Source organism: Folsomia candida, unplaced genomic scaffold (assembly GCF_002217175.1).
Source record: "Folsomia candida strain VU population unplaced genomic scaffold, ASM221717v1 Fcan01_Sc006, whole genome shotgun sequence".
NCBI classification, from domain to species: domain Eukaryota; kingdom Metazoa; phylum Arthropoda; class Collembola; order Entomobryomorpha; family Isotomidae; genus Folsomia; species Folsomia candida.
The window spans coordinates 2,505,984-2,523,456 of record NW_019091198.1 but is presented as its reverse complement, the minus strand read 5'-3'; the positions used below and the strand labels follow the sequence as shown (position 1 = coordinate 2,523,456).

The following is a 17,473-nucleotide window of genomic DNA, read 5'->3' as shown; positions in this document are numbered from 1 at the left end:
TTGCTGCTACTTCGATTAACATTGAAAGCCAAATGATTAAATTGTCAATTGTCATTATTTTTATTACTCCATTCTGGGCTCCCCTCTGCTTAAACCCCATAATTGACAATCACTCAGAGTAGTAAAGGAATAAAACATTGCAAAAAAAGTCGTTAGTACAGCAATCTCGCAATAATTCAAACCTCCTCCACCACGTAATTCAAATAAAATGTTTCACCCAACAGCATTTTTGTCAAGTTTTACAGCCAGGATTATTTATTAGACCTTATGATCATCATGTGAATTATGCTTGCTGCATCTATCTCTCGCCAGAAAGCAACGCCTCACATTTTCGACGGTATGCACGTAAGTATGTACGTGACACAGTTGAACTATTACAGCTTACTTAGGATTAGTTTAGTCAGTTCATGGCTCATTCTCGCATTATTGTGGAAAATATAATAAGGTAGAAAAGAGTCAAAATTCGGATGCATATACGAACGAGGAGCTAGATATTGGTGGTTTCATGCAGCGTTATATTCTGCCTGTAGCTCTTCATCTGTTGTTCTGTCTAATTCTGATTTTGTTTGATTTGATACCGACCATCAGAAAAAAACCCAGCCCTGTTGCTGCAGGTCTGCTAGCTAGCAGTATTAGTAGTATTAGTGGTTAAGGTCGATGTAGCAGAACAAAACGTAGCGTAGTATAATAACTTGAAAAACATGAAACAGAATGAATACAGGACAGTCATGTTAGTGCAGTATTTCATGCATCATTGTTAACTGCAACTCATGCAACTGCTGAGGTGGGACGATTTGGATCTATTCGGCTATGTTGCCTCCAACTCTTTTTACGTAATGTTATATTCTCTCTCTCTCTCTAAAAGACTGACCTTTAGCTCGTTATTGGTAGCGTGTAATAACTACACATTGTAATATCGAGCTTTAAGTTAAATTGCTGTTTTTTTTAGCAACGATGATGGCGGATGATCATGTATGTACGTGGCTTATTATGATGACGTAGGTGGAAAAAATATTTAGGATTTCGTTTTTCATATATCCGTCCCTCACAAGGTTCCATTATTGTTATTATTATTATTTCTAGCATTATGATGATTATTATTACGACATGGTTTGCATGGACAGCCTTAGAGCACATTTGGCTTGGTTTTGTCTCACGGTGAGCAAGAAGGATGTATAAAAACGCATCTTGTTGAAACATCGTCGTCGTCTCTCTGGAACAACACCCTTTGAAGAAGAAGAAGGAAAGGTAAAACAAGGTTCGAGTTCGTCGGACAGGACAGCGAGTCCTCTTCTTCTTCATCTCGAATCTCATGTTTTTTCTGATCCTTTCACGTCTTTTATAATGGGAGGAAAGGTGATGGAGGATAAAACAGTGAGCCAGCTTTTTTACGTTAGGATGTTACGTAGTAGTGGTTGATCACTTTTCTTCCACGGCTACATACTAAGTAGTTACTACTACTACTACGACTACTACTACTACTTAAAGTACCAGCTTGGTAAGTATGTACAAATTAAACCATGGATCAGTGTTGTAGGCACATAAATACGAATTATTTCAAAACTATTCATTGTGTTAACGCACCAAATCAGCAAAAACTCATCCCATCCGACATGGTCGGGTTGACAGTTTGTTACAGAAATCTCTAAAATGTCCCCAAACCCAAATAACATGCTTGCCATTTTCATGTAAAACATATCGCATGACATTCTGGACACAATTGACACAGTGTGATTTAAAGGAAAATAAGTAGGTAGATATTGGAAGAAGACAAAGCCCAGTGTGGTATTTAAATCCATGCATCATCGATCCATGATCATTTTCATCCCCGACTTGAAGGAGACCTGTTGCTTCATCATTGCCTTGCATTGTGTGCAACAGGAGAGAGAGAGACGAATTTTATTAAACGAACCCAGGCAGGGAAATCCCATGCTGTTGCCTGCATTGCATTGCTTTCTTGTTGCAGAGGGCTTAACGTCGACGACGACGACGAGGAATATGACGCTGATGATACTACGAAACAACCACTTTTTGTAGCCATCATCCTCATCAAACTCTTACCTGCTTTGCTTGTTCACCTGAAATGAAACTACAACTCTAACGAAAAGAGACCAATACCTGTAACTTCTCCTCCTCGCTTATGGGAAGGCTTATGTTTGTATGCATGGATGCAGGCAGAGAGCATTATTATGACTCCACGGCGTTGCATTATTGTGTGCAGGCATAGGACGGCCTATTCTCTCATTACTGTTCCACCACCATCACCATCATCGCCAGTTTCGTTTCATTGTTGAAGAAATCACAGAAACACATCAACCTCGCAGTCCAATGGTAAGGTGAGTGTTGGTGAGCTTGAGTGAGTGAATAGGACCACTTCCTCCAATACTTACCTTCCCAAATTATATTTTTAATATCATCATCGTCGTCGTGTATCGTTCTCCCAGGAGTAGTCGAGACGACTACTTGTTATTATTTGTTAAGAGAGAGAGTGCAGGAGTGTGGAGGAAGGGACCTTTAAGAAAAATGGTCAATTATTGGCTCCATTTATAACTATTCACATTCACCAACCAACCACCAGCACCACCAACAATTTGCAGGACACAGGGATACGTCACTTGGTGGAAGCCTTCACTAAAATTAAGAGAGAGGGGTGAGTCCTATCAAAAAGAGTTTGTTTCAATTTACATATTTTTGCATTCAATTTCGTGTCTGGTTCGAGAATGGGGTGATTTTGGGGATTAGAAGTAAGTTCATTTTTTAAGGTTAACCCTTTGTATCAAATTTGAATATCAACATGTTATCTGTACAATTTACTTAAACCATGCACACATCTCGACTAAGTAAATTGTATTATTTGATTTTCATTTTGTTGATGAAAACTGAAAGATTAGTCATTAGTTACATACATACATACACGATGGTATTTATGATGTGAGAGAGAGTAGCAGAGTATCTCTTGCACAATGTATTTCTGGTGGTTTGTTACTAAAGTTGGAAGATTCGAAGCTCATACATGATTGAAATTTTTAGGACGTTGCTACTGCTGATTTACAAACAATATGTGTACCAACTAATACAATTTAAGTACTACTGCAAAGGCAGTAACAGTTTACACTGCTTTCAAATCTGTTTCCTTTCTAAAACCATGAGGTTACAAATAATTTAATCATGGACTTGGTCTCATTTATTTAGTTTAAACTTGAGCCTTGTAAACAATCAAAATATATTTAAAAGTTTATTGTTTCAGAGACAACCTGACGTTACATGGCCGGATGGACAAATTATTATTGGAGCAAGATTTTGTACAAAATTTCCACTTTTCCTGGAAATCCACTAAACGGGTTAAAACAAACCAAAAAATGTAGCGAATCTCACCTTGGAGTTTCGCAAGAGTTGAATTCTAATCGAAAGTGTATTGTGAAAGATAACTTCAATTAAACAAGTGTCACAATTGCTCAAGTGCTCCATCATTACACAAAGAAATTAATCGTAGTCTAGGCAACGAAAACGAGTGAAAATCCACCCAGAGATGTGAAATAAATAACTCATACCAAAATAGTGAATGGCCAAAACAGTCAATCGGAAAAGGTGGAAAGTGAATGGTGTAAGTTTCAAAATAATAATTATAATGCAATATAACTACGGAATTCGTGACACTATAAATAAATAACAAACTAAATAAGTAACTACAAAATTAAGCACCATTCATCAAGACAAAAAATGGACGATGACACTTTGGTCAACGTGATTTCCTTCGTTCCTACCACCTGACAATATAATTCAAGATACCACAAATTGAGGAAAAAAGTACAAAAATTTCATACGTCTGATGGATCAGCTACTTGTGTACTCATTAAGTGTAGTTTCTATTTTATCAAGGATCAATTTTTAAGTGAGGAAATAATGATCACCTTGTTCGACGAGGACTCGCAGTCACGTTTGGTGGGGATGGAGGAGGAAGAGGGAGCAGACTCCGGAGAGGAAAATGAGACGACTCACTCCTGCTACTCGGAAATTAGTGGAGAAAGTTCTCAATTTGTGCGAAACAGTTTTCACCAAAAAGTGCCCTTCAATCGGAGAAAGGTCCGCTTGAAGGGGGCACCATACGGAATTTCGAAACTATTCACAACACCCACAAGTTCCTTTCCTTTTACCTTCGCCTGCCTTTGTGTGACATCTTTACTCACATTGTCGGCTTTCAATCAGGTGAGATACAGGGAAAAGCTTCGTTTTTTTCTTCTTAAAATATGTATGTCGTAGCAAATGCATGAATTAAATGGAGAGACTTTTGTGTTCAGTATCAGAAAGACTGCAATGAACTGCCTCTATGTTAAGTAGTCATCACTGGTCACTTGGCATTATTCAGAGCCACAATGCCCATTCATGCTTAATTTGTTGACAAAATTCGTGATATAATATTTATCTAATGGGAATCAATCAATGATACAGTTTAGTAACACCCTGCACAAGCATAATAATAAATAATAAGCCTGCCAGCATTCATTTGCATTATTCTATTTATGTCCGGGTTGTTTTGCAAAACGAACCAAGTTTTTTTACAGTTAGATCTGCGAGCACAGTTATATCTCTTCTTGTCACTTGATTTGTATGCATTTTATGTACCCCATTTAAATCCAATTGTAATTTTTGCACTGGTAGTAACACCAAATTCCAAGCGTGAAAGGGAACTGGCACTATGAAGCAATCGGCTTTTTGAAAGGAAATAATAAGAAATAATAGCTTTTTACCTACAACAAGCATGTCTTCCGAGAATTCTACTCTTGGTTTTGCACATCGTGGTTGGAAGAGCTTAAAATCCTTCGAATAATGGTAATAATAATAGCGACAGACGTTTTATGGCAAGACATTAAATTCTGTTTCTGTTGCGACAAATAAATATGAAATAATTAATCAGGGTTGATCTAGTTTTGGAGTAATTGAACCATTTCCATTGGTTTATATTGCCATAAACCAGGACAAGATTTAATTTATTCCGTTTTATAAATTAAGTTGATTTTATACCTATTTATCAAGGTAAACGTGAACAGTTTTTTTTTCTCCGAATTTATTTAATGTCAATCTTGAACAATCGAAGTTTTTATGAAACTCAGAAAAGGTGAGGTAATTGATAATATTAAATAAGCACTTGTAACAAGAAATGACCTCATATCCTCCCAATTTCATTAATATTCATGCCGTGAGTGTTCAAGTTGACTGTTTTTTTTAAAGAATGCGACCGGTATTAATAACGCTGACATAAAATTTAATGAATGGATTAACAGAATTAGCAATGTGCATACTATGCTATGCACAAGATCATGGCACATTTTGTCACTAGCCAGATAAAGCTGGCTGCGACCTCCTTTTGACGTCCCTGGGAATAAGTTGTACAAACTGCTAGTCAGTCAGTCATAGTTTCTTCTTTTGTTCTTTTAGTACCAGTCCATTCATAGAATCGCGTTAAAAATATGTAGGATATGCAACCATCACCGGTAATAAATGACTTGTTTACTTTTTGATACTGCAATTCACTCGATTCTCCCACGAGATTGCATTGTTTGGTGCATTTTTGGAGTGGAGCAGTATACACGTGCCAAATTGAATTTGATTAAAACCAAATTAATTCTGGACTGGGACTCGGAGTTATAATTAACATAAATGGTTATGTTACATATTTTTACAAGGGAAATCATGTCATGGAACTGAATGGATACCAGCATGTCGCTTGCACTTGAGTATGCATATAAATTCAGTGAAATATGTTTTTTTTGGGAATAATGGCTTCAGAAATGTGGGACAAAGTGTTGTACAGGTGCAATTTATTTATTGATGTCGTCTCATGTAGTACTTTACTTTCCCAAAGATACGTGTAGAGTGCAATAAAGATGAAAAATAATGCTGATTTCACGAATCCACTTACTGCTAAATACTTGATAATGGATAAAAATTAAAATTTGATCTCATTTTAAAAATGTCAATAAGTTATTCGACAAAGCAAGGTAGCCACGTATGAAGCATAAAATTATAAAAGTAGAGATACATACGTCGTCTATATTTACAGATTATAGTGGAAATGAGCTCACAATCTTATTGCTCCTGCGGTTTCCTGTTGTTGCTGAAAATTATTTGGTTCCATCTCTCAAAGTAGAATGTTGAATATCAACATCTCGTTTCTCAAGGTATGCATACATGCTGAGGATGAGTTAGATGGCTCCTTTAGTGTGAACGTATCTTAAGATTTTTTTGACATTTCGCGGTATCTGAAGATCTAAAGAGGATCCAAGTATAAAAATGATTTCAAATCTTTCCTTTGTTCATCCTCAAAGTTGTGGCTTTGTTTATTGGCGATAATGATAAGGTTTAATATGTAGCTCGGCAGTTGCATAGATTCCCATGAAGTGATTTTGAAATAACGAGTGTGGAAAATTATCTCGCGTTGTTCCTGGGATGGGAATCTCCATTGCAATTGATGACACTTATATTGTTTTATTTGTTCTCATAACACTAATTTCAACAACAGTTATGTAGGAGCAATTGAATAAAAAAAATTAAGTGTTTGCCATTACTGACATAATTCAAGAAAGTGTGTTATATGATAGGTTCCAATGATAATCCAATTTTTTTGGTGGTGACAAAGTATACATAAAGTGTAAATGAATGCAAATAAGGCGATGTTCCTTATGGCCCTCGTAAAATAATGTTACCCAGTTAACCTTTGGTTCATAGTAGTAGTCAGTCAGTCACCATATCATCATTGCATCCTAATTTGCCGTAGAACTTCTATTCCATATTTGTCCACCCATTTAGAAAAACCTGTTACCCATCTTGTTGGACTCATATCATGTCGGATAAGAAGAAGAGTCGGGTTGGTTTATAAGAAACCCAGCATGATTTTTTGAAAAATGTAGTGTATATATGTAGGATCGATGCACTACGTTTACTGCTATTTGACCAACGGAATGCTTAATTTGATTTGATTATATTTCATGCTAGCACTTTAAAATGCGCATGCATTCATGAGTTCACTAAGTTAACAAAACAATTGCCCAGCCAGGTTATCCTCTGTCCGTCTGCGACTGAATGACTGGTGAATGTAATGCTTCGTGCAGATCGGTGCAGGTGGATTATACGCAAAGTTGAGGGAATGTGTAGGTTAGGGCAATATAAAAATAAAATTTGATGGTGCTAATTTCTAAAGTCTACACACATTGATCTTTATAAGTAAGTTGTGGGATTAAACGTTTCAATTTATTGGAAGTAGAGACATGCATGATGTAAACAGGGACAAATGGGCAGAGTTAATTGAGAATGTGAGTTATGAATTTTCACTTTGTCAGATTCAGTAGCTTGAAACATGAGCTGGCCAATTTAGTTTGACATTCCGTGTTCGGTTGTAAAATTGGGATTACAAATTAGAAAAGTTATCTACTTTGTACGAACATGGAATTCTAAAAATTTTATTTCTCTAAAAATAGTTGTAAAACTACATATGTAAAATAATTCAGTTAACTGACAAATTCAATTTTAACCAACTTTAAAATCAAAATCATAAATGGATGGACACATTAACAATTTCTCTCGCATTGTCGACCTTCTCATGAAATAGGTACAAGCTCTGCAGAGTTTGGTTCCAAAATGAGCATACATATAACTTTGATTGGATTCAAGTCGTTTGGTTAAATTAGTCAATGCATCACTTTTCTTTGTTTAGTGTTCCACAATAAGTCATCAATGATCATACTAATTTCATGGGCACATATTTAATTAAGACCACCCATGCATACAGATGTGATACTTGACTTTCGTAATTTCTGATCGCGATCAGAATAAAAAAATAAGGCCACTCACACTCAATATGCAAATTAGCCAAGGTAATTAGAAACCGATACAGTTTAATATTGTGTCATGCTAGATAGGTATCCATACTCGTTTGTTTTGTGCACCCCATATTTCAAGTCTACTTTGTATGAAGGGAATGTTTTTATGATAGTGCCAAAAAATTAATTAATTGGCCATGTTATTCTATTCATTTCCATGCATACTGTCTTGATGATTTTGGACGAGCTTTTTTATACTAACGACAATAAAAGCGTAAAGGTTTTCTAGATTTTTGTCAAAATTTGGGTAATAAACTTAATTTACTTTCTTTGTTTGTGGCAACAGGTTTGCGACGGAGCAGATTTGGCAATACAAATTCCCGTCTCCGAGTATCAAGACCTTGAAGGAGTCTACAGATTAGATTACAATCCTCCGATAGGTTTCCCAGCACCGAATAAAACCTTCAAAGCTGACCAGATTTCTAACGCGATAAGCTTCACGCAAGGTCTTCCTGGCACAAAGTACCATTTTCGACTCCACTACACCAACAACACCATAAATGACTGGCTGACCTGGACGGCATCCATTACGACAAGTAAGTACCTGTGAAATAGGTTGTTGATTTTGTGCCAACTTTCCACTCACAAGGTTAATTATTTGCGACATATTAAATTTTCTTCGAGGTGAAGTTTTATGAAATTAATGAAATGAAATTAAAAACCTTATTTTCCGCTGATTACGCTCTTAATTCGTTCATTACTTTTTCTTATCATATCTCAAGCACAACATTAACGCGTTTGTCTTATTTTTACAATTTAGCTCCGGATCCACCAGCCAATTTATCAATCAACGTTCGGCCGAATAAGCATGTACATTTGACATGGGACCCTCCATCCGTGGGTGGCTACAGTAAATTCAAGTTGAGACTGATTCCCCTCTCGGACAGAGAGATTGCTCAGCCAAGAAATTTCATTGAGGAGAAACCTCCCGTAATTCTGCGAGACTTAGTCGCAGGTAAGCCCTTGTGATTAGGGAGCTACTAGAGAAAAAGTTAAACTGTCATTAAAAAAGTTTATTTGATCAAATTACATTCATAATTGATATGTATCCTCTTCACGATTATCTTAGGGGCTTCATATGAAATCCAGTTGTTCACAATGTTCGAGAACAAAGAGTCGACTGCTTACATCTCGGGCAACTTTACAACAAGTGAGACATTTATCAAACTACCATCGAGAGTGGTTATGTATATAAAGAATATAGTATTTTTAACGGCGTGAAACTATATTTATCCAGAGCCCAACACGCCAGGACGCTTCATCGTGTGGTATCGAAATGAAACGACGCTTCTCGTCTTGTGGCAGCCTCCTTATCCTCCAGGCGTGTTTTCCGGATATAAGGTACAAATTGACCCGCTCGATGCAGTAGAAAGCGTGCTGTACGTCCCAAAGGAAGGCGATCCACCAGGCCCGGCGCAAGCGGCGTTCAACAACTTAATTCCAGGTCGGGCTTACAATATTTCAGTGGAGACTGTGAGTGAGGATCAGATATCGCAGCCTACGACAGCACAGTATCGTACTGTTCCGCTAAGACCGGGCAACATAACGTTCGACTTGGACCTCATTACTCCGTACAGTTTTCAAGTTGCATGGCTTCCCCCCACTGGATACAGGTAAATACCTTGTTTTTTTCTTATTGACCAACCAAAATTGTGGAACAAGTTGCTAATATTATTGAATTATCGTTTCCTGCAGTGAATTCGACCGCTACCAAGTGCAGAAGGGTGGTTTGAAGAATCAAACACCTTTAACAATACTGAAAGATGCTCCAACGGTGGCAACATTTGATAAAAATCTAGAACCGGGACATACCTATTCCATAAATGTTAAAACGTTCTCAGACAAAGTTCCATCGTGGACGACGAGTGCCAACGTGACAACGAGACCTCTTCCTGTGCAAGGTGTCGTCAATACTACGGACCCCGTGACTGGTGATATTTTGATCGAATGGATGCCAGATTCCACATCTAAACAAGATCATTATCGGGTAACAATTGTATTACTAATTAATTAATCGATTTACGTAATTACTTAAAATATATATCATGGCTAATACTTATTAATTCGGGTTTAGATTACGAGTCAAGAAGCAGAAGCGTTTGGTGGAGATGTAAACTCTGTGTTGGTCGAGGAGCCAAGATTTCTCATGTCCAGTTTATTTCCTGGGAGAAATTATTCCATTAGCATCCAAGCTGTGTCGAATGGCATGGAGTCGGAAGAAGTGACCGTTTTCCAAGCTACTCGTAAGGATACACGATTGCGTTATTAGCTCGCCCTGCGTAGCATGAGAGCTATTGAATTCCTCTTGTCCGTCTGTCTGTCTGTCTGTCTGTCTGTCCGTCTGTCTGTTAATGAGTTTTTTGCATCAATTGATGCTAATTAAATAGGCCCGTGTCCGTTTTTTACGAAATTAGTAGCACCATTGCTGTCAAGCAATCAGTCCCGAAAAATGGTGCGAAATAATTGGGGGAATAGGTGCAACCCGCATCAGTGGGGCATATTATCCCGTAGTAATTTACATCCCATTTTGCAATCAGTGAACCTCGAAAAAGTGTCAATATTCTGTATCAATTTTCCTCATTTCTGCTGCACCAATAGTGCAATTGTTTCTAATATATCTAGTTTATTCGCTTCTTCGGTACGATTGGTGATCGTCATACGTACATTTAACTTCAAATTACTTGCAGGATAAATTCTGATAAATTTTGATAAATTCGGACCAAGACTTTTTCATCTATTTCAATGTTTGTTTGATCTGGTGAATAACGTGATCATAGTTACAGTACATAAGTTTTAGAATGTTTCTCCATGATATTTTTTTTGCTCCCATGTATGTATATGCACATATTGACTAACAAGGGACACTCATGACCTGTCGTTTGAGTCCAGGGTGGCCACTATGTTTTTTAGAATCTGCTAGGACCCCAGATGAAGGATTCATTCATATTTCCGTGTAAAACTCATATTTGGCGTCATGCCGTTGCGCCAAATTCGCCAAATTTGAATGTTTTTATTTTTGAAACCGCCAGAACTTTTGAAATCCTGGACGGATTTTAAAAACTTTTGGCAAAAATCATGACAAGGAGTTAAACTTTCGTATTCCATGAAATTTTTTCCAAAATTATCGCTTTTAACTTTTCGAAAAATTTCGTAATTTTCTTAGAAATGGGGGTTCGTCGAAAAAATGCTAAAAATATCTCAAAAATTAGAAATTTTTTATTTTTATTTTTTTCTCAAAAATTTTGACTTTTGTGGTCATTTTAAGCATAAAATTTTGAAAATCCGACATAAACTACAAAAGTTATGAGGGTTTGAAATTGGTCGAAAATGCAAATTTCTAAGTTTGGCGCCACGCCATGGCGCCAAATATGAGTTTTACACGGAAATATGAATGAATCCTTCATCTGGGGTCCTAGTAGATTCAAAATAACATAGTGGGTACCCTGGACTCAAACGACAGGTCATGAGTGTCCCTTGTAAGATTATCAAAATTATGTACCAACTTATTTTTTATTCTTATTGTTTAGTCTGTCATTTAAGTATGACAGGGCGAGCTACTTCTACCGCTACAACGGTTTATTAATTTTGAAAGTAAATACGGGTGAAATGCTAAAGATTTTGTTAAAAATTCCAGGTCCCTCTTCTCCAATTGTGGAAAACATCACTGCGGTTGATCGTGGGTTGACGATATCTTGGAAATCGGACGTGACTTCGAAGCAAGAGATGTATTTGGTAATTTACAAGAGGAATGATACTGGTGAAATTTTCAACGCTACCACCGTCGAAGGCCAAATTGTGGTAAGTGACTTGTATCCTGGTGCTGCTTACAACATTCAACTTTTCGCCGTCTCTCACGGACTGCTCTCTGAACGACACGACTACTTTCAAACAGTTTGTAAGTATTGATATTTGCGGTTAAAAGATCGCTGGTTTCTGTTACTTGCAATTAGTTGTGAATACATTTGTTAAATTATTTTATATTATTTCTTTCAAAATATAGTTCCAAATCCTCCAAGGAATCTTACTGCCGTTCGTGTATCAAATTCGTCCATTTCTATACGTTGGTTACCTCCTGTAAATTCTCTCTACTCTGGTTATATTCTCCGCTACAGGACCAATGATAACGACACCTGGTCAGAAATTTCCCTGCCAAATAATTTAGTTGAGAAGGAAGTCACAAATCTTCTACCGGGAGAAAAATACATTGTCCGCGTTAACACTGTCAGCTATCGAGCAGAACCGTCCAACCCTCAACAAATTATCCAGACTGTCCGTAAGTACAGCAAAGTTTAATTCCTATATTTCATACATTTTCATACGTATATCCAATACTGATTTTAATCACTTTTTAATTATTAATTTTATCCTGATAGGTCCTGGTGGAGTTCAAAATGTAAAACAAGACATTGACGCTAACAATATCACCCTCAGTTGGAATCGTCCCACAGGTCGAATAGAATCTTACAACATAAAGTGGACGGCCATTGACAGAATTCCAATCGAGTCGGACGAAGAAGAGGGCGAGAATGAAACTGACTTTGGAAAATCTGAACTGCTTCGTGGCGAAAAGGTGGTGACGCAGGATGTTTGGGAAGAAATCGTCAAAATTCCAATTTTTCCACTAATGTCTGGAGTTGCTTATACCATCAACGTTGACACCATTTCTTACGGGATGAAAGGAGATGACTATAACACTACGATACGGACTTGTGAGCTTATATTCCTATTGTATTTTACAAAATTAAAACCAATCTTCTAACTTAACTATTAAATGATTAACGTACTTGTCGTTTCAGTGCCACTTATCACCTCGGAGGTTTACATAGTTAATAATATCAATATGAAGTCGGAGGTGACTTTAAGATTCACGGCAACTCCACCTTCAATCTCACTTTTCGATCGTTATCGATTCCAATTGTCTGACCCTTCCATCCCACCCAAAGAGAAATTGGCTAACGAAACCGACAGAAAAGTAACATTCGACGGTCTCGTTCCTGGAAGACTCTATAATTTTACTATCTGGACCGTTTCCAAAGATGTAACGAGCCGTCCGTTGTTAAGACATGATCGATTATGTGAGTATAGTGTTAAATTTCGCTGTCCTGTGTACCTGGTTCGTATGTGCTAATATTGATTGCTACACCTGCAGATCCCGAGTCCATCACAAAAATAAATGCGACGTACATCAGCGATAGGGAAATCACATTAGAATGGGATATGCCAACCGGAGATTATGACGCATTTGAAGTTCAATACATCAACGCGGATGACCGGCTGGTTGACAATTTGACTCTTCACCCTTCCATCACCATAACGGGGCTCAGACCCTTCCGAAACTACACATTCACCGTCATAGTTCAATGTGGAAGTGATGTCAACGTGCTTCGAAAATCCAACCCTGTGTCTGCCGTCTTCTCCACCAAAGAGTCCAAACCAGGGATGGTGCAGCACTTTAAACCCATCGAAGTCCTTCCCAACAATATCACGTTCGAATGGACATTATCCGACGCTTTTCACAATGGCATCCTGACCAGCTATGTGATAAACTACGGCGTCAAGGTAAGAATTAATGTTCTTATTAATATATTGCATAGTTAATGTGATATGTTTCTGTAGGACTATCCTCTCAACGGCAGTCGGCGTTTCACCCCTCGTGAATCCCGCGGAACAATTGTTGGTCTTTCTCCCGGCGTTACATACATCTTTGGTATAGAGGCGCATACTAAAATCGGAGCCGGACAACCGAAACTTATCACACAGAAGATGCCAATACGTGCTCCCCCATATCCAGATCCAGGTGTCACACCAGAAGAAGTGTCAAGAACTTCATCTACAATCAAGATCCGATTCCGTCATAACTACTTTTCAAACAAGAATGGGGAAGTTAAGAAATACACAATAATTGTAGCAGAGGACAAAGAATTTGAGACTAACCCTGAACCCGAACAACCTCGGAGCTGGGTGGATGTGCAATCATATAGTCGTTGGCCGGCTTACATGGTACAAAGCAATTTATTAAGGAAACTTTTTGCTAACGAAGTTTTTTAAATGCATTACTTGTAAATGCCTAATCGCTGAACTTTGGTTTTAGGTTGTTGAACCCTACAACCCGTTCTCGAAACGCAACCCTGTATCGGATTTTGAAATTGGGACAAACAAGAGCTGTTCCACGGATGTGAAAGGCTATTGTAATGGTCCCCTTCGAGGGGGAAGGACATATCACGTTAAAATCCGGGCTTTCACAGATGATGACAAATTTAGCGATACTGGATTTAAAGTTATGGCCACGGACCAAGATAACGCCTGGCTCATACTTGCTCTCTCCATCCCTTTCTCCCTCCTCCTCATCTTCGTCGTCTGTTTTATCTACGTGAGACGACACTGCAACAGACCGGATCGTTTTTGTAATAAGCGACCCAAGCCGATCCAGCATGAGCCGACATCACTTTCAGAGTCTATCGTGGATACGACGTAAGTTAGTGAGTCGAGCAATGTAGTCGACTAGTTTAAAATTTATTGCTAATAATCGGAAGAAGAATTGTTATAATTTTTCGTCTTTGTTGTTTTATCAGGCGACCAGTAAAGTTGAAAGACTTTGCAGAACATTATCGCCTCATGTCGGCCGACTCTGACTTTCGGTTTTCTGAAGAATTCGAAGAGTTGAAACGTGTTGGACGGGAACAAGTCTGTGCTGCTGCAGATCTGCCAGTTAATCGTCCCAAAAACCGATTCACCAACATTCTTCCCTATGACCATTCCAGATTTAAGTTGCAACCAACGGATGATGATGAGGGAAGCGACTACATCAATGCCAACTATGTGACGGTATGTATATATATATGATATATTTAGTAGCTGCCATAATTTTCAGTTTAGGAGGAATTTAAATCTTTTATTTGAACTAATTTTTGTGCAGGGTAACAACTCACCACGAGAGTTTATTGTTACGCAAGGAAGTAAGTAAAATAAACTCCAGATATTCTGTCATCTAATATAGAGTGTTTTTTAATGTTTACCTTATCTTTTCCTTTCCATAGCATTACCGTCAACTCGAGATGACTTTTGGCGCATGTGTTGGGAATCAAATTCAAGAGCGATTGTAATGTTGACTCGTTGCGTCGAGAAAGGTGAGGCTCCAAGTTGTTACAATCTGAATTGAGATACTAACTTCTATTATCTTACATGGCTTTCGGACAGGTCGAGAAAAATGTGATCGGTACTGGCCCTCTGATACCATGCCACAATATTATGGAGACATCCAGGTCCAGATTTTGAATGAAAGTAGATATCCAGACTGGATAATCTCAGAGTTTCGTTTACAGCGGGTATGCACTAGTTGTATAATAAAAATAATTGCTACAAAAAAACTAGGGTAAATTTAATCACCAAAATATTTATTGTAGGGAGACCAAGCACGCCTCATTAAGCATTTCCATTTCGTAACTTGGCCCGATTTTGGGGTTCCTGACCCTCCCCAAATTTTGGTCAAGTTTGTTCGCGCATTCCGTGAGAGAGTTCAGCCCGAGGATCGCGTCCGACCCATCGTCGTCCACTGCAGTGCGGGCGTGGGTCGTTCTGGGACATTTATCGCCTTGGATAGAATCCTGCAAAGAACGCGAGTTTCCGATATGGTGGATATTTTTGGAATTGTGCATCAAATGCGACGAGAACGGGTGAGTTATTTGATAAAATATAAATAGTGTTTCTTGATTTAATGAAACTAAACTGTAAATTCCAGGTGTGGATGGTACAAACGGAGCAACAATATATTTGCATTCATCAATGTTTACTAACAGTGCTAGAAGGGAAGGAAAATGAAATCCCCACTCCACGGGAAATTCATTCCAATGAAGGCTATGAAGGTACGTAAACTACATTTCGCAAATTAAACTTGTGGACTTACTTAATTAACTAAAATTACTGAAAATTCTCTAGATGATGAAGGCATTGCCGAGTCTGGCATGTAGCTGATGATATGATATAATGGAATCTCCAAGTAAAAATCATCCATGCAATCTCTTGAAACTCAAAGTACTAAAAAAATAGAAGTTAAGGAGAAGCAATATAGCTTTTTTAAGAAATCATATAACTGAGATTCAATTCCAACCGTGCCAAGAACAGGGTTATCAAAATGCAATAATTCATTACGTGTCTTCCAATAGATCAAGTCGTTTTTTTTCTTGCATGCCCAGCCTTTTAAAATTATATGTAAACAATCATATTTAGTAACTAAGATTAAATTGCAATATTGTCCGTGTGATATAGGATGAATATAAGTCCATATATTATATGTATGACTGAATATTAAGTTTTTACCTTGATCTACTTAAACCGAGAAGCTCCAGTGTATCATAAAATATAAAAACTACTCTGGTAGATAAATAGCCATAAATACGCAAATGCAAACCATAGTGAAATCTCACACGTGAAAGAAAGAAAGACGTTTGAAATAAATAAGTTTTGATGTATAAGCAACTGAAATAAACATGTCAAAAAAAGTAATTTCGCAAAAAAAGACTGTTATACAAATTCTTATTACATACATACAACTAATTAATTAATGCGACCCAGTTAACATTAGTCAATTAATGTTAATCTAACCATATTTCTGCACATTTTTCACTAGATAAAATTCGCACTATTGTTTTAGCACTTTAATTTTTTGCCTTGTTCGTTTATCAATTCATGCTTAAATTTTTCAAATTAAGTATATATTATCATCATATTATTGCATTATTTGTCATTTCATTAATTGCCAATGCCCAGTCAGATGACTAATTTGAGTCGGAGGACCAGCGTGGAAGTAGGTGAGCGAACGGTGGAGAGGTCAATGGCCCGAGACGCCGGCCGCTGGCTTTTTCTCAATTTTCTTTGCCTTTGCCCTCACACTTTCCTCACCTTCGGCCTGCTTCTTCCTCAGTCAGTCGACTTCCATTCCCACAGAGTCAACAAGTCATCTTTGGAATTGGTGCAATTGGGAAATGGGAAATTGGTGCAGCGTTTTCAAACGTTCAGTTACGAAGGGAAATATGGACGAAAACAATGAAGCTAAGGATCATTGGGGCCCCCCCCTACAAACACCTGATCCTAACTTCAGGTATGGGCGAAAATGGGGTGAAAATTGAGTAGAGAAAAAAGAGAGATGACGGGGTGGTTTTTTCTCTCGACAACTTTTAATTTTAATTTCGATTTTGTTTCAGACCCATGAGTATCCGTCGCGCTTTAAGAGATCGGTACAAAAATGTACCTGATAACGGTGGGTTCGGAGAAATATCGTGGATGAGCAACGAGTCCCACGAAAGGACGGTTCAATCCAGACCTGGTACTGGTACTAATACAGAATACTCCTCAATTTATATTTTATCATTTCATACCTTTATTTCTCTTATAAATTCGGTGATATTTGGTATACATAAGGCACTGCAAAAAAAGTGGATCCGCCAACCGTTCCCCGTGGCTGGCAAGGAACAAAACCTCTAGTCCCAGAAAGATCTTCGTCCTTGACACCAAAGTCCATCAAGAAAAATGCTTAGTCCAAAATTAGATTTTAAATAATTGGGTGATTGGTTTAATACTAAGTTTTTATATTAATATTA

At 37.8% G+C, this 17,473-nt stretch overlaps 2 protein-coding genes across 5 annotated transcripts; both read left to right on the top strand.

The window, feature by feature from the left end:
* Positions 1-2,278: 2,278 nt before the first annotated feature.
* LOC110850724 (tyrosine-protein phosphatase 10D) lies at positions 2,279-16,392 on the top strand. Of its 3 annotated transcripts, XM_035853108.1 has the most exons (23): positions 2,279-2,650; positions 3,248-3,807; positions 3,880-4,206; positions 8,164-8,413; positions 8,638-8,832; positions 8,947-9,027; positions 9,115-9,490; positions 9,573-9,864; positions 9,952-10,120; positions 11,512-11,772; positions 11,878-12,150; positions 12,251-12,586; positions 12,674-12,952; positions 13,027-13,436; positions 13,494-13,877; positions 13,969-14,348; positions 14,450-14,702; positions 14,794-14,833; positions 14,915-15,004; positions 15,075-15,202; positions 15,281-15,550; positions 15,616-15,739; positions 15,813-16,392. In XM_035853108.1, exons 3-23 carry the CDS (start codon positions 3,904-3,906, stop codon positions 15,842-15,844), a joined length of 4,926 nt encoding a protein of 1,641 aa, XP_035709001.1. In that variant the 5' UTR covers positions 2,279-2,650; positions 3,248-3,807; positions 3,880-3,903; the 3' UTR covers positions 15,845-16,392. The 3 variants fall into 3 exon arrangements, with proteins under 3 accessions (XP_035709001.1, XP_035708999.1, XP_035709000.1); XM_035853106.1 differs by having other exon boundaries at positions 2,279-2,744; positions 3,248-4,206; XM_035853107.1 differs by lacking the exon at positions 2,279-2,650 and adding an exon at positions 3,009-3,150 and having other exon boundaries at positions 3,248-4,206.
* A 293-nt stretch (positions 16,393-16,685) lies between these two features.
* LOC118436051 lies at positions 16,686-17,469 on the top strand. Of its 2 annotated transcripts, none has more exons than XM_035853040.1 (3): positions 16,686-16,974; positions 17,078-17,205; positions 17,295-17,469. In XM_035853040.1, exons 1-3 carry the CDS (start codon positions 16,859-16,861, stop codon positions 17,408-17,410), a joined length of 360 nt encoding a protein of 119 aa, XP_035708933.1. In that variant the 5' UTR covers positions 16,686-16,858; the 3' UTR covers positions 17,411-17,469. The 2 variants fall into 2 exon arrangements, with proteins under 2 accessions (XP_035708933.1, XP_035708934.1); XM_035853041.1 differs by having other exon boundaries at positions 16,712-16,974; positions 17,078-17,199.
* Positions 17,470-17,473: the final 4 nt, after the last annotated feature.